The sequence below is a fragment of the Saccopteryx leptura genome, chromosome 3 (assembly GCF_036850995.1).
Source record: "Saccopteryx leptura isolate mSacLep1 chromosome 3, mSacLep1_pri_phased_curated, whole genome shotgun sequence".
Lineage (NCBI taxonomy): Eukaryota > Metazoa > Chordata > Mammalia > Chiroptera > Emballonuridae > Saccopteryx > Saccopteryx leptura.
The window spans coordinates 36561047-36583655 of record NC_089505.1 but is presented as its reverse complement, the minus strand read 5'-3'; the positions used below and the strand labels follow the sequence as shown (position 1 = coordinate 36583655).

General features: G+C 37.3%; 1 protein-coding gene across 2 annotated transcripts in view; it reads left to right on the top strand.

Annotated features, from left to right (window-relative positions):
• The window catches only part of RSPO3 (R-spondin 3), an 86686-nt gene that overhangs the window by 33161 nt on the left and 30916 nt on the right, over positions 1 to 22609 (top strand). For both annotated transcript variants that reach the window (XM_066373300.1, XM_066373301.1), the window contains exons 2-4: positions 633 to 824; positions 2767 to 2913; positions 9764 to 9961. In XM_066373300.1, coding sequence (XP_066229397.1) covers positions 633 to 824; positions 2767 to 2913; positions 9764 to 9961 — 537 coding nt within the window. The remainder of the gene's footprint in view (positions 1 to 632; positions 825 to 2766; positions 2914 to 9763; positions 9962 to 22609) is intronic.

Genomic DNA, 22609 nt, shown 5'->3' with positions numbered 1-22609 from the left:
AGGTGGGGGTGCTGAATAGCTACATAGTTTCAGAATCAATTTGCATTGGATCAAAGAGTAGAACTGTGTACTCTTAACAGACCATAGTTGAAAAAAGATATCCTAGAACACAGTGTCCTTACTCAAGTTAAGCCCTGGTCTATGTTGTCATCCTTGCTTGAAGAAATTAGAGACGTACTTATCATCTACCACATAAATGAAAAGCAAAACTAATGTGTATTGATTTCAATGAGCACAAAATTACCATCTCAAATCTGTCAGGGTGTCAGCTCAATGTGGATATTTTCATATATATATATATATATATATATATATATATATATGATCTATAGATAGTTAAGACACTATATTCTTATATTTTGAATGCTTGAATTTTAAAAATTTTAAAATCAGAAACAATGTATGTGTGTGTGTGTTTATGTATGTGTATATATATATATATATATATATTAAAGGGAAATGTCAGATCACAAAAAAAAAAAAGGGGAGGAAAAAAAGTTCCTACTCATTCACCCATTATCACAAAATTGAAAACTAATGAAAGAAAATGTGTGTCCTATGCTGAGAATGTCACTGAACTTCTACATTTACAATTTAACCTTTGTTTTTGTCTTTTTCCATTTGTCCCCCAGTGCATCCTAACGTCAGTCAAGGCTGCCAAGGAGGCTGTGCGACGTGTTCAGATTACAATGGCTGTTTGTCATGTAAGCCCAGACTATTTTTTGTTCTGGAAAGAATTGGCATGAAGCAGATTGGAGTGTGTCTCTCTTCATGTCCAAGTGGATATTATGGAACTCGATATCCAGATATAAATAAGTGTACAAGTAAGTGCTTACACAAAATTATGTTTTTATCTCATCCTTAGGGACTTTCCAGATTAGAAATGGCCTCTAGAATATTTGTCCTATCCAATGTTAAGTAAATAATAATTACCTAGTAATTAGGCTAAATTTACTTGGATTTTGCTTTCAGGGGCAGGAAAATTTTTACTACTTATAAAAAGTACTCAACTTTTGTTTGTTTGTTTGTCTCTTTTCATTGTTTCATTTCTAGGTATTACTACTCATTGAACATAGAAAATTAGTGCAAGCGCCAATGCCATCTGTGTTCTCATTATTTATAAAATCTAAATAGTTAATGACTGTAAGAATTAATTCAGTTATTTTCACTTCAGGAAGGATTGCAGTATAGATACTGAAACATTTATCAGTTGGAAATAAAGGTTGGAAATGTCATATCCCCTCTCATCTGCACTCTAAAAGTCTACTCTCCACACTGTAGACTGAGTAACCTTTCAGAATGTAAATTTGGAAATGTCATTCCTTTATCCTATACCATATGTAGCCCTGTCTACCTCTCCAAATTTATCTTCTACAATTGCCCCTCAAACACTTCATACCAACCTCATTGGCCTTCTTACAGGATTTTTTACCTAGGAACCTTTGCAATTACTGTTCCACACACACTATTCTGGCAATTTTGAAAGCTTTTTTTTCTTTTCCAAGTGAAAGGAGGAGAGATAGACACCTGCATGCACCCTAACTGGTATCCATATGGCAACCCCTGTCTGGGGCAATGCTCTGCCCATCTGGGGCCATGCTTGCAACCAAGCTATTTTTAGTATTTGAGGCAGAAGCTCCATGGAGCCATACTCAGCACCCAGGGCAATGCACTCAAACCAATCGAACCATGGCTGCGGGAGGGGAAGAGAGAGAGAGAAAAAAGGCAGAGGTTGGGGAAGGGGTGAAGAAGCAGATGGTTGCTTCTCCTGTGTGCCCTGACTGAGAATTGAACCCAGGATATCCACATGCTGGGCCAACTCTCTACCACTGAATCAATTGGCCAGGGCAAAAGCTTTTTTTGTCCACACCTTTACATGACTGACTCTTTATTTAAATCCAAGATTCTGCTTATATGTCACCTTCTCAGAGAAACAGTGCATGACCATCATATCCAAATAAACAATCTCTTCATTTTATCAGTAATTTTTCATATCTTTTTTATACTGTTAATTTTTCTTTTTTTCCAAGGAACTTATTATTCTGGAACCAGACTACCTGGGCTTTAAAAACAAATCTGCCCTGTGGTCCTTGAATAGTTACACAACCCTGTTGAGTCTGAGTCTTCTTATCTATAAAATGGGAATCATAATAGGAACCACCTCACTGGGTTATTGGAAGGTTTGAATGACTTAATATTGAAAAATTCTTCTAATAGTGGATGCCTTATAGTATCGCAATATAAGTATCCAACTATTGTTGTTGTTTTTTTATTGTGCCTCCCATACTTGAATGCAAGCTTTGTGAAGTCTGGGCCTTGTTTCTTTTCTGTGCAGTTGTCAATCAATACCTGGAAAAGTAATTGGCCTATAATGGGCAATCAAATATTTGTTGAATGAATGAATGAATAGACCTCAAGAACAACACAATGAAAATACCTGAGTATATCTAATTAAAGTTCTAATAAAACAATTTTACTGTTATTTAATATAAATAAATATTTGACCTTATAAACATTTTTGGAGGTAGACGTATTGCCAATTTTTTTTCATAGGGCAATCAATAAAATTCTAGAATCAGTGACTGAAATACATCAACTAAATGACTATGGGAGAATCCTTAATTTAGTTTGGCAAAATAATTTTGAACCCTAAATGTTTTTTTTTGACAAAAAAGTTGCCTGTGCCTAGGTTGTCAGTATACAGAACTAGAGCAACAATAGTTAAGTGAAGATAATAATAAAATATTTCTTTTATTTTTCTTTCAGAATGCAAAGCTGACTGTGATACTTGTTTCAACAAAAATTTCTGCACAAAGTGTAAAAGTGGATTTTACTTACATCTTGGAAAGTGCCTTGACAGTTGCCCGGAAGGGTTGGAAGCCAATAACCACACCATGGAGTGCGTCAGTATCGGTAAGGAGGAACCCTGAGGTTTAGAAACGACGAGAAATAGCTCGGATGAAAGTTTGTTCTTTATGGAAGTGCTTCTTAAGGTCCTGTTTCACAAGAACCTGTCTCTCAAACCCTCTCTAGCCTTCCATCTTAATTGTGTTCTTATAGCTTTACCCAGCATGTGTTATAGTACAACTTAATACTCTGTGGGAGCTAATTGTTTCAACTAATCTTTAATTTTTTTTTTTTACACAGACAGAGAGAAAGTCAGAGAGAGGGATAGATAGGGACAGACAGACAGGAAGGGAGAGAGATGAGGAGCATCAGTCATCAGTTTTTCGTTGCGACACTTTAGTTGTTCATTAACAGCTTTCTCGTATGTGCCTTGACCGTGGGCCTTCAGCAGACTGAGTAATGCCTTGCTCAAGCCAGTGACCTTGGGTCCAAGCTGGTGAGCTTTGCTCAAACCAGATGATCCCACGCTCGAGTGGTGACCTCAGGGTTTTGAACCTGGGTCTTCCGCATCCCAGTCTACTGCACCACCACCTGGTCAGGCTTAAATAATCTTATCATTATAAATTTATTTTGTATCATTCTTTAATGAAATTTTACTTACAGCAATTTATATATATTATATATATGTACATATATTATAATGTTATATAAATATATTTGGTCTTGAACTAAATTTCCAGTCTAGGGCAAAAATTTCACAAAAACACTTAAGTCTAATGTCATTCAATGGCCATACTTTTCTCCCCTTTCCAAGGGGAAAAAAACATGCTCAGTGGGTGGATCAAACACCTAGAGAACTGGAGCCGAAACAGTTAAAATTCTAACTTTTCCTTTCACACCGCTCTGCTGAAATGTCCTGCTATGCAGGTATCCAGAAACAAGGAGAGATTTTTGGACTTACTCAAACTGACAGAGGAGATTGTCCCAGGGTCTGATTAATTGCAGGCTGAGTTTCCTGGAGGGGAGGTCCCTCAGACAAGTTGTTTGTCTAAATAACAGATCACTGTCAGGCTATATTTTCCTTCTTTTAAATGCTGTGCAGCTACTACAGCTACAAGTTTGATGAACACTTGGGGAGCAGATGCTAAACCGAATGGGAAAACAGCGTACTAAATCTCAAAATCCCCTGGGCAAGAGCTCCAAGAACCTTTGATGCTGCGCTGATGTTGGCATATGCGCACAACTGTCCTCCTGATTCAGTACAAGATAGTCTCCAGGACTCCCCTGGGGTCCGCACAGACACATCCATTAGAAACCAAAGTGCTGGAGCAATAACTCTAAAGTGGTGGCTTAACCATTGCAGGTCCACACAGAACACTGCTTTCTAAACAGTTTTAGGCTGTTTATTTTAGAATGAAATAAATAGATGATATTTAAAAGATAATTTCTTTTTTTTTTTTTTTTTGTATTTTTCTGAAACTGGAAACGGGGAGAGACAGTCAGACAGACTCCCGCATGCACCTGACCCGGATCTACCCGGCACGCCCAGCAGGGGCAACGCTCTGCCCACCAGGGGGCGACGCTCTGCCGCGACCAGAGCCACTCTAGCACCTGGGGCAGAGGCCAAGGAGCCATTACCAGTGCCCGGGCCATCTCTGCTCCAATAGAGCCTTGGCTGCGGGAGGGGAAGAGAGAGACAGAGAGGAAGGAGGGGGGGTGGAGAAGCAAATGGGCGCTTCTCCTATGTGCCCTGGCCGGGAATCGAACCCGGGTCCCCCGCACGCCAGGCCGACGTTCTACCGCTGAGCCAACCGGCCAGGGCCTAAAAGATAATTTCAAAAGCATCTGGAAAACAACAATCCCAAAACAGTTCATGGCTCATTTTGGTTCTATGTTTCATATATATATATATATATATATATATATATATATATATATATATATATATATATATATTCTAGTCAATAAAAACTCAGAAAAACACCTTCGATATAAGATAAAAGTTACAACTTTACTTTTTTTGTAGGTACCGAGGTATAAAGATCAGAAGTAATAAGTTCTAAACTGTGGAAAACACAGAAAACATTTCTGTGCAATATTCAGGGACAGTTGGTGATATTTCTCTACCCAGGAAAAGAGCCACATGTTAAGATTTTCTTAGTTGTTGGAAGTATAGCATTCAGTCCTTGAAAGGTTATTTATTTTAAATATATCAGTGTTAAATATATCATCTAACACTTAAAAACTTGAAACTATTGAATTAGTCTTTAAAGATTACCAGTAATTTATATTACCATTCAGACATTATTTCTTGCCTAACCAGGCAGTGGCGCAGTGGATAGAGCATCAGACTGGAATGTGAAGGACCCAGGTTCAAGACCCCAAGGTTGCCAGCTTGAGCGCGGGCTCATCTGGTTTGAGCAAAGCTCACCAGCTTGGACCCAAGGTCGCTGGCTCAAGCAAGGGGTTACTCAGTCTGCTGAAGGCCCACGGTCAAGGCACATATGAGAAAGCAATCAATGAACAACAAAGGCAGGGGTCCCCAAACTACGGCCCGCAGGCCACAGGTGGCCCCCTGAGGCCATTTATCCGGCTCCCACCGCACTTCCGGAAGGGGCACGTCTTTCATTGGTGGTCACTAATACTGTATGTGGTGGCGCCACAAAGCATGGTGTCACTTATGTACAGTACTACTTCCGGTGACATGGGATGCTCGTGTCACAGCTCCGGAAGCACGTCATATCACTTGTTACGGCTAGCAGTGACAAATATGGAACCGGACATTGACCATCTCATTAACCAAAAGCAGGCCTTTAGTTCCCATTGAAATACAGGTCAGTTTGTTGATTTAAATATACTTGTTCTTTATTTTAAATATTGTATTTGTTCCCGTTTTGTATTTTTACTTTAAATAAGATATGTGCAGTGTATATAGGGATTTGTTCATAATTTTTTTTATAGTCCAGCCCTCCAATGGTCTGAGGGACAGTGAACTGGCCCCCTGTGTAAAAAGTTTGGGGACCCCTGAACTAGTGTCGCAACAAAAAACTGATGATTGATGCTTCTCATCTCTCTTCGTTCCTATCTGTCTGTCCCTACCTATCCCTCTCTCTGACTCTCTCTCTGTCTCTGAAAAAAAAAAAAAGAAAAAGAAAAAGATTATTTCTTAACACAATGAAATTAGAGAAATTACACATTTTAAAGGAAGGGTTAGCAATCCAAAAGCCATTTAGTGCATCTAGCTCACTGAACAGGTAGAAATAACCTGGGATGTACTAGTAGTGCAAGTCAGCAACTTTGATTCAGGGCTGGCTCTTGTTGCTTGCTACATATAGGGTGTCTGCCATCATATGTTGTCTAGTCTACTAGCACTATGCAGACCTTGCCCATCGGCTTGCCTAGAATCTCATAAAAAAATGATGACCTGCTTGATTATCACAAAGGACCATTAAACAGAAAGGAGCATTAAAACCTATTTCTTCTTTATTCTCTCTCTTTTTTTTGAGTGAGAGGAAGGGAAATAGTGAAACAACTCTCTCATGTACTCCAACCAGGATCCACGCAGCAACCCCTGTCTGGGCTGATACTGGAATCAACTGAGCTATTTTTAGCACCTGAGGCTGAGGCACTTGGACCAACCAAGCCACAGGATGCAGGAGGTGAAGAGGGAGAGAAGAGAGAGAGGGAAGGGATGCAGATGTTGCTTCTTTTGTGTGCCCTAACCAGAAATTGAACCCAGGATGTCCATACACTGAGCCATACTCTATCTAATGAGCCCACTGGCCAGGGCCAAAGCTTATTCCTTTAACAAATATGAAAACTAGGACTCAGTGAGCTGAAATGGTGGTGCAAGTGAGTTATTTTCTGTGTTATAATATGTGCCTGGACTAATTGACTAGCTCTCTAGTGCCCACCCATCAGGTTAAAGAAAGTTTTTTCTCTGCCTTTGCTAAAATCTACACTGTATGGCATGTTGCTTACTCAGATTTTCAGTTGACAGAAGAAATCATAAACAGAAAAACACCACCCTGATATAGAGCTAAGTGAAAAACTTACAAACACTCATTGCCATGGTTTTCAAATCAAATGAAGCACAAATGTCCTCTGAACCCAATTTTATAGGGGAACACATTTTTTCTGCTTCTTACTCTAGATATTTGCTTTCTTTCTGAACTGTCATTCAATTCTGTCATCCTTATTTTTTCTCTTGGAAAGTTGGCCTTGTTCAAGTAGTTCAAGAGGGAAGATACTCAGCTCCAAAGAGTGAGTAGCAAGGGACATGCTCTTGCTGTGTTCTCTATGGAACCATGTGCTTAGCCAACAAGAATGAGCGCAAAGAAGTAATGGTATTATAATGGTGTTGTAAGTACTGGTGGGACATCCAGTTCAACTTTCCTCCCAGTTTAAGAATCCCTTTTACAGCATTTTAGACTAGTGATCAACCACAGAATGACCACTTCTTGGAACAGGGAACTAATTATTTTTTTAACACGCTTGCTTCATTAGTGAATAGTTAATTTCCAGTGTTAAAGCTCTTATTAATACAGAAAATAGAATAAATACAGAAGTGGAGTAGTCTTGTTTTTTCCTAATTGCTTCTTAACCAAATAGTGCCCTAGTTCTACATTGTTCATTTAATGACCTGAATATAACTTGTTACTTATTTTATTGTCCTTACATGTTTTCCAGAGTTTCCATTTTTCTCAGAAATATTTTTGAACATCAATATTATAGACTCATTCTACAGTATTTCTCCAGGAAAAATTCTCCTTCTCTCAAGTCTTTTTATTTATCCTTTTTTATTTTATTTATTTATTTTGTATTTTTACCAAATGAGAGGAGGGGAGATAGACTTCTGCCTGTGTCCCAACTGGATCCACCCAGCAACCTCTGCCGGGGGCCAATGCTCTGCCCATCTGGGGTGATGTTTGCAATGGAGCTATTTTTAGCACCTGAGTCAGATGCTCCATGGAGCCATCCTCAGGACTCGGGGTCAATGCACTCGAACCAATTGAGCAATGGCTGCAAGAGGGGAAGAGAGAGAAAGGGGTGGGGAAAGGGTGGAGAAGCATATGGTCACTTCTATGTGCCCTGACCAGGAAATGAACTAGGACATCCATATACTGGACCTACACTCTACCACTTAGCCAAACAACCAGGGCCTCTCACTTTTTAATATAGTATCTATTAAAGTTTTTTTATTATCCAAACTCATTTATTTTGAATATTATTTCTCATTTCTCAATGGAATTATCCAATATCATTATTAGAATTACATTTGCAGAACCATTCCTCTTCTGACTAAGGATGCATAACTAGCTATGCTGTAATTTGTAAAATGTTCTTCTTAAGTCTAAGTATACATTTGCCTAGACCACCTTTGCCATTGTGAAAACGCACCAAAGTTTGGTTCACTTCCACATCATATAACTTTTTTCTCATTTAGTCCTCCTGGTTCTGGCACTAAGTGAATACTAAACAAAGGGATAGCTCACAAGCTTTGATCTGTATTTTTCCATGTGTATTCTTGGGGATCTTTTTACTTGTGTGCCCTATCACTGCTTTTTAATGATTAATATTAGAATGGAAGATATTTCCTTAAGTGGCAAGAGATTATGTCATTAAGTGATGTAATTGCTCTAACAATGGTATAACTGAGCACGAAGACTGTTTTGAAAAATTGTTCAATAAAGCTCATTTGAGTTCATAGAAACTTCACTTATCTAATCATTTTCACCTAAACCTGTTTTGCATTCAGATACTTGAAAGTGACTGAAAAAGCATGTGAAGAAATGTTTGGCAAATGGATTTAAATTTCTAAAACATTTACATTTTATTTCTGGAGGTTGTACACAACGTAGCATTCTGCCCTAAAGGACAGGTTTTTTTGAATCAGAAGGCAGCAAGAAAGTTTACTGGAAATTTGGTTTCATGGAAAGGGAGTCTTATGTCATCTGAAAGAGTTACTGTTGCAAGCTGTTACAGTTATTGTAAGTCAGGAATTTTTATGGACATAAATATAAGAATAGCACCTTGCAGGTATTTATTTTCATTAAGAGTGCAAAAATCTGACCTTGAAAAGCCATGACTGCAAAGAAGAGATTAATATATAAGGAAAAAAGAAACTTTAGAAAAAGCGTATCAGTTGGTCTTAAGAATTACTTGGTCAAGTTAATTCTAGAAGCAGTCTATCAGCTGAAATTGACCCAGAATTAATTTAAAATCGATGTTTCCATGCCTGAACCATACCCATTAATAAATGACAAAAATTAAGTACCAAAGAATAATGAAGTAGAGGAGGTAATGAATTGGAGGCTAAAGACTTGAATTCATTTTTTCATTTTACCGTTTTGTAGCACAGAAGTTCTCAAAGCATGTCCTTTATACCTGCAAATCAGTATTGTGTGTGTTGTTAGAAATGCATATTGTCAGGCCTCATCCCCGACAGATGTACTAGAACCACTGGCGGTGTGGACAGCATTCAGTGTGTTAACAAGCCCTCCTGGGGATTCTGTTGTATGCTACAGTTCAAAAATCAATTCTCTTGCACATAATAACGAATGTTCTATTAAGTTATGGTCAGGATCAATCAATAATTGTTCAGTGCTCAAAAATTATAAAATATTGGTCAATTGTGAGTAATCATATTAGTTGCTGGTGAATCAAATCTAAAGTGAAAAACAGACCTAATGTAAGAATGAGTTTACCTGATAATATGATTACTAAAAAATCTGAAAACATTCTATTCCAGCCTTTCTCTTTCTCTTTATCTTTAAATCACCTTGCCCAACTTTGCTCTGCAGGATTTCTGCTCGGAATTTGGGCAAGTATTGATGGAAACAAGTCTCTTTGTTTATTTAACCATTGTGAAAATATTTGGGAGCCAGCTGAGGCTGTTTCTGCTGTTCTGTTTCAGTGCACTGTGAAGCCAGTGAATGGAGTCCTTGGAGTCCATGCACAAAGAAAGGAAAAACATGTGGCTTCAAAAGAGGGACTGAAACAAGGGTCCGAGAAATAACACAGCATCCTTCAGCAAAGGGTAACCTGTGTCCCCCGACCAACGAGACAAGAAAGTGTACAGTGCAAAGAAAGAAGTGTCAGAAGGGAGAACGAGGTACAACCATACTAAAAAAGTGTGCTTATTTGAATCTTCATAATTTGGTGCAAATTTCAGTTTATTTCTAGAATGCATGTGATCTTACCAGTAGTGTTCAAAACCCTAAAATGTGTAACCAACCAAAAGGTACATGGCTGTAAACTACAGAATATAGGTGTGTAATTATAAAAAATGGAGCCTGATATAAGAACTGTAAACTACTATAGTAGTGTGCCCATTGAATCCTGATAAAGGAGGTTGCATCATAGGAATCTAGACCTATTTTGGAGAAAGGGTACATTATCTTTCCTCTACTCTTCTTCCCTAGTCCCTAGAAAACTTTGGGGGGAATCTCATAAACATAAAGTATAATAGCATGTGGTACAAGTCCATGGTGAAGTGACACCAGAAAATAAATTTATTCCTTTTTTTCATTGCCTACAAACCAAAGTAGTGCAGTTAGGGTATAGGCTTTTTAGCTAAACATATTGCATTTTTAATTTTCTATTGACTGATTTTACTGAGACAGAGTGGGGTGGGGGGAGGAGAGAGAGGGATGCTGAGGGAAAGAAAGAGGGCTGAGGAAGCATTTGTTTGTTGTTCCACTTAGTTGTGCATTCACTGGCCACTCCCCAAATGTGCCCCAACTGAGGATCCAACCATCAGCCCCAGCATTTCAGGATGATGCTCTTACTGACTGACCTAATCGATGGGGCTGTAGCTAACCATATTTTAAAAGTTACATGAGATTTTAAAAATATTTAAATAGATATATGTTTTTAATATTGTCTTTACAGTTGAACTATAGAACTAAGCCATATTTTATAAATAGAATACAAACATTAATGACGTTATTCTCCAGTTTTTTTTCACAGTATACTAACTTTATATATGAGATTATAGAACCTATTAGAACAGTATTGAATAATTCTGTGTCAGGACTTGTTCTGAAATCTATGATTGCCAAGGAGGAATATACCCTTTAATATGATGTCTTAAGGTAATTATATGTCCATCTACAAGTTGTTGACCTTCAATATTTTTTTTTTCATTTTTCTCACTAATGTCCTCCCTAAAAATCTGTTATATAGGTTTATATAACTATTGATAATTATCTGGTGAGTCAATAAATCAACCCCTCAATTAACTAATTTGAAAGAAGGTTGGCCTGACCTGTGGTGGCATAGTGGATAAAGCGTCGACCTGGAAATGCTGAGGTCGCCGGTTCGAAACCCTGGGCTTGCCTGGTCAAGGCACATATGGGAGTTGATGCTTCCAGCTCCTCCCTCCTTCTCTCTCTCTGTCTCTCCTCTCTCTCTCTCTGTCTCTCCCTCTCCTCTCTAAAATGAATAAAAAAAAAAAAAAAAAAAAAAAAAAGAAAGAAGGTTGGCCACTGCTGTAGTTGAACATCCTTTGCTTATTTCATTTATTCATTTATTTATTCAATTAAGATCATTTTATTGCGTTTTTACTTTATGGTCACACACAGTGCTATAGATTCACAGCTGAATAAAGTGCAATTTCTATCCTGAAGTTTCACTCAGAGTCCTATGGAGGGTTGAGATGTTTAAACAGATAATCACAGTATCGTATATTTAGGGAAATAATATGTGTGTGAATAAGTTCAACAGGAACACAGAGGCAGGTATTGTGCACCCTGAATATTGCTCATATAAGAAAGAACTTGGGTCACCTATACTTTGCAAAGTGTCATTCATTATACCAAATAAACTGGCCATTATCAGAAAGTATAGAGGCTGTTGTTGTCATTAGTAATCAAGCAGTTAATGTGATAAAATTCTTGAAGACATGGATTATTTTAAAGGAAATTTCAAACTTTTGCAAATTTGTAGGAGGTTTTGATTAAAATTAGGTTTAAGGAACGAAAGTTGGCTAGTAAAAAAGGTCTTCTGGCATTTGTTACCAATTAATTTAAAACATCTTAGATTTTTAAAAGTTGGATTTGGAAATCAAATATTTCATCACTCTACTTGCTGGTAAGCTCCCATAGCCGTACATTTCCTTATGTTTACTAAATTTTCTTGAGATTTAATGACTTACATGTGGTATTTACTCATATTATTCTTTTTATAAAGACTCTACATTACTAATCAGTATTCAGTATACTTGACTTTTCAACTATAAGTAAAAAAAAATCTTATTTAATAGAAAAAATTATGATATTAATTACATTTTATTTTTTACTTGAGAATATAGTCTAATATATTTTGCTAGCACTTGACTTAAACATTAACATTGAAAGTGTCAGTTCTTAAAACTAAGAGTGGATAAGACAAATAATGTCACAAGAAATTTTAAAATAGTAACCTGTGATATAAGCTTGGCTTAAAACTTTCTTTCTGATCATTTTTCTTCCCCTCTGATAGGATATAGTGACATTTTATATTTACAAAAGAACTTTATACAACTATAAAATCGAATGTGTTTTTTCATTTTCAAATTTGATAATGCATAGACAACCAAGCAAGAAATATGAATTGAATTTATAATTAAATAGTAGGTTCAGTTCCACTTTTATTAATCTTTATTCATTTTTTATCTCTTCAAAAAATTTTCTCTTGTTTTAGAAAGAAACCCACTTGTTCCTTCACTCCTTACTTTTCTAACCTAACAGTTTTCTTAGCTACTTTTATTTTATTTATTTATTTTTTAATTTTTCTGAAATTGGAAACGGGGAGGCAGTCAGACAGACTCCCGCATGCACCTGACCGGGATCCATCCAGCATGCCCACCAGGGGTCGATGCTCTGCCCATCTGGGGCACTGCCCCACTGTGAACAGAGCCATTCTAGCACCTGAGGCAGAGGCCACAGAGCCATCCTCAGCGCCCGGGCCAACTTTGCTCCAATGGAGCCTTGGCTGCAGGAGGGGAAGAAAGAGACAGAGGGGAAGGAGAGGGGGAGGGGTGGAAAGGCAGATGGACGCTTCTCCTGTGTGCCCTGGCTGGGAATTGAACCCGGGACTACTGCACGCCAGGCCAATGCTCTACCACTGAGCCAACCGGCCAGGGCCCTTCTTAGCTACTTTTAATGATAACTTATCAAATATCTTATTTGAACATGGAGAGACCAATCAGAAAAGTATTTATGACCTCTGAACAGGCCACTATATCACATCAAAATAATATTACCCAGAATATTCTTATTCAGGCTCTGAGATATTCTCTGTGTGTACACATATATTTGTGTGTGTGTGTGTGTGTGTGTGTGTAATAAAGTATTCAAGAAACTAACCAGGTGGTGGCTCAGTAGATAGAGCATTGGCCTGGATACTGAGGGCCCAGATCTGAAACTCAGATGTTGCCAGGTTGAGCACAGGATCATCTGGCTTGAACGTGCGCTCACCAGCTTGAGTATGGGTTCACCGGATTGAGTGTGGAATCATAGACATGACCCTATGGTTGTTGGCTTGACCCCAAGGTCACTGGCTTGAAGCTCAAAGTCACTGGTTTGAACAAGGGGTTTCTGGCTCAGCTGGAGCCCCCTGGTCAAGGTATGAGAAAGCAATCAATAAACAACTAAGGTGCCACAACTATGAGTTGATGCTTCTTATCTCTCTCCCTTCCTGTCTGTCTGTCCCCGTCTCTCTCTCTTTCTCTCTCTCTCTTTAAATAAATAAATAAATAAATAAATAAATAAACTGTTGAAGGTAAAGACAATAAATTGATAATGACATGATTTCTCCTACCAATAGAATAGCTACTACTTGAGTTGCCCTTAAATGCATATAAATTCAGAAAATAAGATCTCTTCGGTTCATAGCTGAAACTTTTCTGAAGAGTAAGCTAAAAGATAATGTTTAAAAAGCAAAATTTAGCTTGGAAATCTTGAATTTAAACTTACATATATATCTGCCTAAGAGTAACAATAGACAGAGGTAGATAAGTCATATTTGGAAAAGGTGTGGAGCATGTGTTCAAATTTTTTCTGCTGTGTTGTATTTGCCAAAGGCAAGGCCTCCAGGGAAGAATGATAAGATCCAGAAATGACTTTTTAAAATGTACACAAAGAGGCTGAATAGAAGGAAGTAGGCTTTAGTAACAGAATAAATAGATTATTCTAGTTATGAGAGGCGTATATATCATTATATATATTTGAAAAGATGTTTGCTAATCTTACCTACACATTTTTCTTTACTAACATTTTTCTCATGCCTAGAATAGTTATAGTAAATGAATCTTTGAAGAAAAAAAATATAATTTCTCTAGCCAAAAATCTGAATGTTTATCTAATGTACTACTTGTACCATTTAAGATTATTCCATTTATCTGATGTGCTACTTTTCAATCAATCTTAACTTCTCCATTGATTACTACCTTTAATAAATTACCATTGCAATAGTTTGTAGCTTAAACCTATCTCAGTTAAATTATATATCTAAAATATCAAAGATATATAATGTTTTAAGATATTTTAAAGGCTAGCATATAGACTACTATACATATAGACATGCATTAAATCATGCATGCATTAAAACAATTTATTGAAATATGTAGAAGAGAAAATGCACTTTCAATGGTCATCAGCTTATATATACTGACTCTTTTGATTTACTAGGTGTAGCAATCTTAGATAAGAAGAAGAAAACAGGACAATGAAATATATGTGTGCCTGCATTTGATGCAAAAGGGTGGATGGAGTCAAAGGAAGGACAATCACCATATATGTTTCTTATTCATTCATACATTCTTTTAACTGACTAAAGGAAATTTTCTATACATATTGGGTGAATTTCATGCAATCTACAAAGAAAGAAAAAAATTTTATTTCTTGGCTAATTGCATGCAGAACACACTACTTTATAATATGCAGCGCAGGATCTTGGAGTAGAAATGGAGGAGAAGAGTTGTCCCAGAAGAAATGGAGTAAGGTCTACATTCTTGGTATCAGGAAGAAATAGCATCCCTTCCACCAGAAAAAGAGAATAGAATACACTAAAACATAAATAAATAAATAAAATGTCTAGAGGCACTTGCCTAGCAGAAAGAGTGTAGGAATTAGTGTATTATTTTAACATATTGCAGGTTACTTTCCCCAAGTTAAACAGACAGTAGTAAAAGTTAGTAGCTTTTAAACAAAGGAAATATGTTATATGTTTGCTTATAAATTGCTATTAATTATACCTTCAAATGCCACATTATAAATATGTATTATGGTTATCATGAGCACTATATTTAAAATTATGGCAAAGTTTTTTTAAAAAAATCAAGCAAATAAAAAAATGAGTCTGTTTGGTTCCTAAGTATCCTGCTCTGTTTGTTAGTTTATGTCTTAAAATCTTTATAGCAACTATTCCAGTGATTAATAGTTGAGTTTTCTACAGAAAGGATTTATATTAAATATTTGTTTAAATTCAAAACAAGATATTTAGCCAATATTTTCTGAACAGTTCTCAAGATCAAAATAGATGGATTCACTAGCTCAAAATTGTAGGATGCCAACTGGCTTAGAGTGTGTAGATGATGTCCTCTCCCCACCTTCACTGCATGGAGGAAGACCAGCTGGCCTAACGGCGCTCGTCCTGCTTGAGCACTGGAGGGTGGGAGCTCCCTGCTCTTCTCCTTCAGCGAACCAGTGGACTAGCCCTTTGACATAGGTCAGAGAAATTTTGAAAAAGTACAAAGCTGAGTTAATAACGGCATTAGAGACTGCCTAATTTTGCTCCCCAGGGGACATTTCTGATTATCATAACTTAGTGGAAGGCATCTAGTGATAATGCAGGATAGCTCCCCACAATAAAAGTTATCTGCTAATGCCAAGGAGGAGAAAGTCTTGTATACACTCAACAATTGATCTTTGTTATTTCTCTTTGGGTTCTAGTCTGTTCCTACCTAAATGGGTTGTTTGTTCAGGTTCTGGGGAGGACTAGTTGCCACCAACGAAAACCTGTACATGGTGTAAAGCTTTGGTAACAAGGACAAGATGGTGAAACAGAGTGGAAAATTTTTCTCCCCAATCAATAAAAAAAATAACTAATTTTATTAGGAATTAATATCCTTTTAATTTAAAAGATTTCAGTGTCACATGAAAATATTCAGCTATATTTATACTTCCAAGAAAGGTAGCCCATTGCAGTAAATAACACTTTTTGCTTTCAGAGAGATGTTCCCTTATATAAATGTATGTACCTCCTCTTAAAGGCTATTTTGCAATCCTGTTGTATGTTCTTTCTTAAACATTTCAGTTTTACAGAAATAGCTCAGCAGAAAATAAGAAGCCTTTTATTTCATGCCTTGTAATCCTAGGTACTATACTATTTTTTATAATTCAACCGTCAGTTATCATTTTATAATTAATACCAAATTCATATTATCCCATTTTTGTTGACTTTCTAAATTTGGGGGACATTTTTCATGGTCTTCAAAATTCATGATGGGAAATACTTGTGTTACCATTATCCGTGCAGTCCCTTCCTTGCTATGGTGATAGAATATTCACTCTTAGACTGCTCTGCTCTGATGATGTACACTTCCGCATCCCTATTCTAAGACCATCTTTATAATAAATTATCTAGACAAATGTGTTTATTTTCTCAGATTTTTTAGTGATGTTTATAAATATCTAATGGTTTTTGACCACACATGAGTCAGGTTATTCAGTAGAGCGGTAGCTGTAGTATACAAAACATTCTTCAGCCCTTAAGCAAACAATGAGTTTGCCATTGTTTAGATCCTGTGCATGAAAGTGAAGCTGTTTGGTTAGGTTTTTCTGCATAGCAAATGACCCCAAAACATAGAGGTTTAAAACAATGATAACAATAAACGTGAATGAGCAGTTTTGGCTAAGATCCCCTGTTACAGTTCCATCTGGGCTCCCTCATGTTGTTGGCTGGCTGAGAACTCAGGAAACTGTGTTACGTTTCCATCATTATCAAGGTGGCTAGAGATTCTAGGAGGTTTGAAGAGGGAAAGGAAAAGCAGTTTTTCTTGAGGAAGGTAGAAGGAGATAAATGGCGATGGAAAAAACTTGACTTGAGACACACAATAAAATATATAGATGATGTATGATAGAACTGTATACATGAAATCCAGATAACTTTAGAAACCAATGTCACCCCAATAAATTCAATAAGAAATAAATAAAAACAAAAAATAAATACAACAGTGAACCCCTAGTAAAAAGGTATGATTATTTGTAAAAGTTAAATGTGTGTGTGTGTGTGTGTGAAAAATAAGCAAATGTAAAAAGAACTGAATTGAAGATTAAATAGAGAAATACATATGGAAAAATACAGAAACATAGTGAATTAAGAGTTTTTGAAGAATTTGCTATTTGCACCCATTCGATCCATGTTAATAATAATAGCCTACTGGTGCCAGACACTGTGCTAGAAACTTTATGTTTGAATTTGTCCATCAATAAAAAAATATACTTCATTCTATTTAGGGTCTGCTTTGTGTGTAAGGATTAAGCTATTTGAGTGTCTATTCCAACTCGTGACACAGTTTTAATGTAAACAAGTTTGAGAATGTTTCTGTTTCAATGGTATCACCAAATTTAATTGTAATCTGGTTGTATTTGTTTGGTCTCACCTCTTGGGAGGCCTAAGGAGAAGGTATCCACTCCTTTCTGCCAGGCTGTAACAATCTACAAAGTTAGTTGGTAATGTTTCTATGAAGAAGTTGCTAGAGTAGATAAAAGGAAAAGATAATGGTCTATGGAAAGAATAATTCTTTTGTGCCTTCAAATGTGGAATGTCTTCTCTGCCAAAGAGGTTTCAGCAACACCAGCAGTTTCAAGGAGTGACTGTATTAAGAAGGTGGGAAAGAGGACCGGAGCATGAAAGGAGGAAGTGTCTTTTGCTGGAGAAATGTTTACTTTGTAATTAGCAAAGGACAAGAAGGCCCTTTTGGAAACTATACTTGGGGGTCCAAAATTTAAATTTATGCTGATGCTCTCCCAGCCTCTCTCTAGGGAACCCTCTTAATTGGCAGGGATCTCAGTTGGCTAGAACAGGCTGCAAATGAAGCCAAGGTCTTGGGGTCATTTCTCCAAAGGGCCCTTTAACTCAGCTCTGTTCCACAGCCACAAGCTGTATCTTTAACCCTACTTAACCATCTCAAAAACACGTATTAGCACATCAACATGGTGGTCACAAAAAGAAATAAATATATTCACCTTGAGACCACATTGAAAGTATGCAGAGATATATCATTTGTTGCCAGCATAAACATATGTCTTTGTAAATAAATGTGTTAGCAAATTTTAATGAAGACTTCAGCGACTGATAGAGCACATTGCAAAGATAAAAACAGTCCACACGAGTATATGTTACAAGGGAGCTGATCATCAATGCTCATTGCCCTGTGGACTGACATAAGCCATGATGCCAACATCTAAAATAATAGGATTCATAATGGCAGGGGCTGTTTTGTGTTTATCTTGTTCATTTTATACCTTAGACACCTAGGACTGTCTAGCACATAACTGGTGCTTTAATAAATATTTGTTAAGTGAATGAAGGTATCTTGGCCTGGCCTTTTATTTATTCTTCCCGTTCTGCCCTTTACAAATTAGAAAGTACAATAAAAATAACCTTTTACACAATATCTGTATCACCCATTGAGTGTGTTTTTATAAAGAAAGGGACAGTCCTTTAGATAGGAAGAGAGTGTTGAGTGACCAGCCATCCTAGTCCCTTTACCTTTTCTTTAAAACACCTCATTTTCATGTCCTAAATTGGAAATGCATTTTTATCATTTCCCAAATACATTGTTGTCAAATATGTGTAATTATTGCTTGAAGAGAAAAACAACATATTTGTGTTTATCTCCATTGATAATCCCTTTTCACCAAGCTCGCTGTTAACTCGCCTCTTTATTCATCAGGCATTTTAGTTGAAAATGAAGGATTTCAAATTACCTTAAGCAGAAAGAAAACTATTGGCTCCAGGCGCAGCTTGCTCTAAGTGCTTAAACAATATCACTTGGCTCTTTCTCACTATTTCAACTCATCCTGCCTCTGTTTCTCATTGTTAATTTGCCTTGTTCCCCCTGCTGCAGGGAGCCTTTCTCTACTCAGGGGGAAAGCTGGCTCTGGGCAGCCCTCAGTCTATATCCATGTTGCTCTCAATCCAAAAGGATGCTTCTCTCTCTCTTTCAGGATTCATTCATCCAATCTCATGAATGGACTCAAATTGACCCTGCTTGGGTCACATGCCCACCCCTGAACAAGTCACTGTGATTGGCCTGCCTAAGTCGCATGCCCATTGTTGAAGCCAATGAACATGTGGGCCATTTTCAGTGGCAATTCTATGTAGAAACAAGAAGGCTAGGCTGACAAACAGCAGTTACAAATGACACCCCCCCCCCATTTCAAGAAAAAAGTTAAAAGTTTAGAAGCTTATACTCTTCTATAAGATAATCCTGCCCAATATCATTTATGGGGGAGGGGGGAATTAAGTGAGGAGGAGTAACCAAACTTTTTTCCATCGATTTTAAACTAGAGAGCCATGTCCAGCATAATGCTAATAATATTTTAATCTTTTTTTTTTCTGATTTCTCTGGTTTGCTAGAAACATTTTTATGTAAGTAAACTGGCTCTGAAATGAATAGAAAAAGAATCCACTACTCATATGAGTGGTTTCTGGGATTGATTTGTGCAAGCTTAAATAAAGACATGTCCATTTCCATTTCTAGCTGCCGAGCGCTCTGTGTGAAATGTACCAGTGTGGGTAATGACCTTTTGCTTGATTATGCACCAGGCCACTGGAACTTTAAAATTAACTCAAACCTAATTACTGAACTCTTGTGTTTATACTGTGTATACACCACTCGGTCATAACTCTAGCCTCTGTTAGCTCAGGCTGCCATAATTGAAAAATTTGCCTTGTAAAGGGTTGTTTTGTTTATTTGTTGTTTCTGCTGGAAAAGTCTGCTTTTTCTATTTTTGCAAAGAATCAGATTTAGGAAACTGTTTCTGAACAGATTCCAATTACATTTTATACCTCAATGCAAAACATGTGCATTTTAAACGAGATATTCCTTTTACTTTTGCATCATGTGAATTCTAGAAGTTTAGAAGCACAGTGTCACTTATTTATTACTGGTGTTTTATGAATTATCACTTTTGGCAAGGATATATCAACATATTAAATTCACATTTGAGAAATATTAATAATTACTAATTCCAAAAACAAAACAGCCATAGAAATGTATGCATACTTAAAACCAGCAGTTAATATTTAATTAATTGCAACCCTGTTGCTTTAATTAACTGAAATAATAACCTAGTTTTCTGTAATGTAATCAGTAGAATGCTAACGAACTAATCACTTTTTTATGGAATATGAGCGTATGATGGTGAACTAGCCCTCGGAATGACAAGTGCACACTGTAAACGTCTGATGTGATGCATATCTGCTTTCCATGCAGCACAAAAATCACAAAGGAATTGGGTTTTATTTCAAATTTCATTCGTTTCAATAAATAAGACACAGTTTACTAAACTACTTCATGGGCAGAACTATGGTGGATTCACACCTACTCAGTCTATCGAGTTTTGCTTTGAAGTGTGCAGGAGAAAGGAATTTTCATGTGGAACTCCTCCCCTCACCCTTGGGCGTCCTGCCTGCTCTGCCCCCTCCATGCCCCTTTCCTACGTCACAGCTTGCCTCGTCGTCCTTTCCTGCCATGCCAGCACATTTCCTCCATTTTCGAAGAATTATCTGCTCATGGACCCATTGTTTCTTTTTTGCATTCAAAATCTTCAAAAGTTGTTTAATACGTGCCGTGTCAGTTTAGTGAAGCAAAACAGTGCCAAAATAGTTTAAAAGGCAAAACCATCTTACTTCAATTCTGGATTAGCTTTTTATTTGTTTCTTTGTTGAGTTGTTACAAAAGCATTATTTTTTATCTTAATAACGGTAGTGGTAAATATACAATATGCCATAATGGCATACATTGATAGTAAATTTTTTCTTTGTTGTGCACTTACTACTATAATAAAAATCTCTATAATGGTAATAAACTGATGCGCCTCGTTCTATCACAGGTAAAAGAGTTGATATGTCATAGTACGTAGAGACTCTGGAACCACATGCCTGTTTTCAAATCTCAGTTGTGCTTCTAACCAGTTCTATGACTTTAAGCAAATTACGTAGCCTTTATATACCCTCTTTTTCTTATCTTTAAAGTGGAGATGATAATAGTTAACTACTTCACAGTTATTGCAAGGAGTTATGTAGTAAGGAATTAATGAGTATATATAAAACTCTTAGACTTGTGTCTGGCACATGGTAAGCATCCAATAATGTGAGACTTAATATAAATGGAGACCCAAACATTGGATGGGTAAATGAAAGGATGTGCACATTTTAAATATTAATGTATTTTTCCAGATTACTTTCCAAAAAGGTTTTAACAGTTCACATTTGCAGTGTACAGAAATCCCTGTTTTCTTACACTCTTGCCAGAACTAGATGCTACCTGCTTTTTTGTTTGTTTGTTATTTATTTATTTATTTATTTATTTATTTATTTAGTGAGAGGAGGGGAGACAGAGACAGATTCCCACATGCACTCCGACCGGGATCCACTCAACAAGCCCACTAGGGGGTGATGCTCTGCCCAACTGGGGATCTTGCTCTGTTGCAACCAGAGCCATTTTTTAGAACCTGAGGCAGAGGCCATAGAGCCAATCTCAGTGCCAGGGTTCAGCTAACTCTAATCCAACCATGGCTGCAGGAAGGGAGAAAAAGAGAGAGAGAGAGAGAGAGAGAGAGAGAAACAAGAGGGGGGGGGGGGAGTGGAAAAGTAGATGGGCGCTTCTCCTGTGTGCCCTGACTGGGAATCGAAAATGGGACGTCCACATATCAGGCTGATGCTCTACCACTGAATCTGGATGTTACCTGTTTTTAAAACTCTTTCCAGCCTGACCAGAGGGTGGCACAGTGGATAGAGTGTCAGACTGGGATGCGGAAGACCCAGGTTCGAGACCCCAAGGTCGCCAGCTTGAGCGTGGGCTCATCTGGTTTGAGCAAAAATTCACCAGCTTGCACCCAAGGTCGCTGGCTCCAGCAAGGGGTTACTCGGTCTGCTGAAGGCCCGCGGTCAAGGCACATATGAGAAAGCAATCAATGAACAACTAAGGTGTCGCAATGTGCAACGAAAAAACTAATGATTGATGCTTTTCATCTCTCCGTTCCTATCTGTCTGTCCCTGTCTATCCCTCACTCTGACTCTCTCTCTCTGTCTCTGTAAAAAAAATAAAATAAAATAAATAAAAATAATTAATTAAAACTCTTTCCAATCTGATGAATTAACAGTAGCATGTTGTTATTTTATTATTGGCATTTTGCTGCCTACTAGTAAGACTAATCATCTGTTTATTAGTTATTTGTATTTTTATAGGATAGCTATTTATATGCTTTGCCTGTTTTTCTATTATATTATTTCTGAATAAGTTGTAGAAGCTCTATAGTGTGTCCATAAAGTGGTGGTGCACTTTTGACTGGTCACAGGAAAGCAACAAAAGACAATAGAAATGTGAAGTCTGCACCAAATAAAAGGAAAACTCTCCCAGTTTCACACCTATTCAGTGCAGTTTGATGTGGGCTCACGCACAGATTTTTTAGGGCTCCTTAGGTAGCTGTCCCGTATAGCCTCTACATACTCTTCACTGACTGATGGCCTACCAGAACGGGGTTTC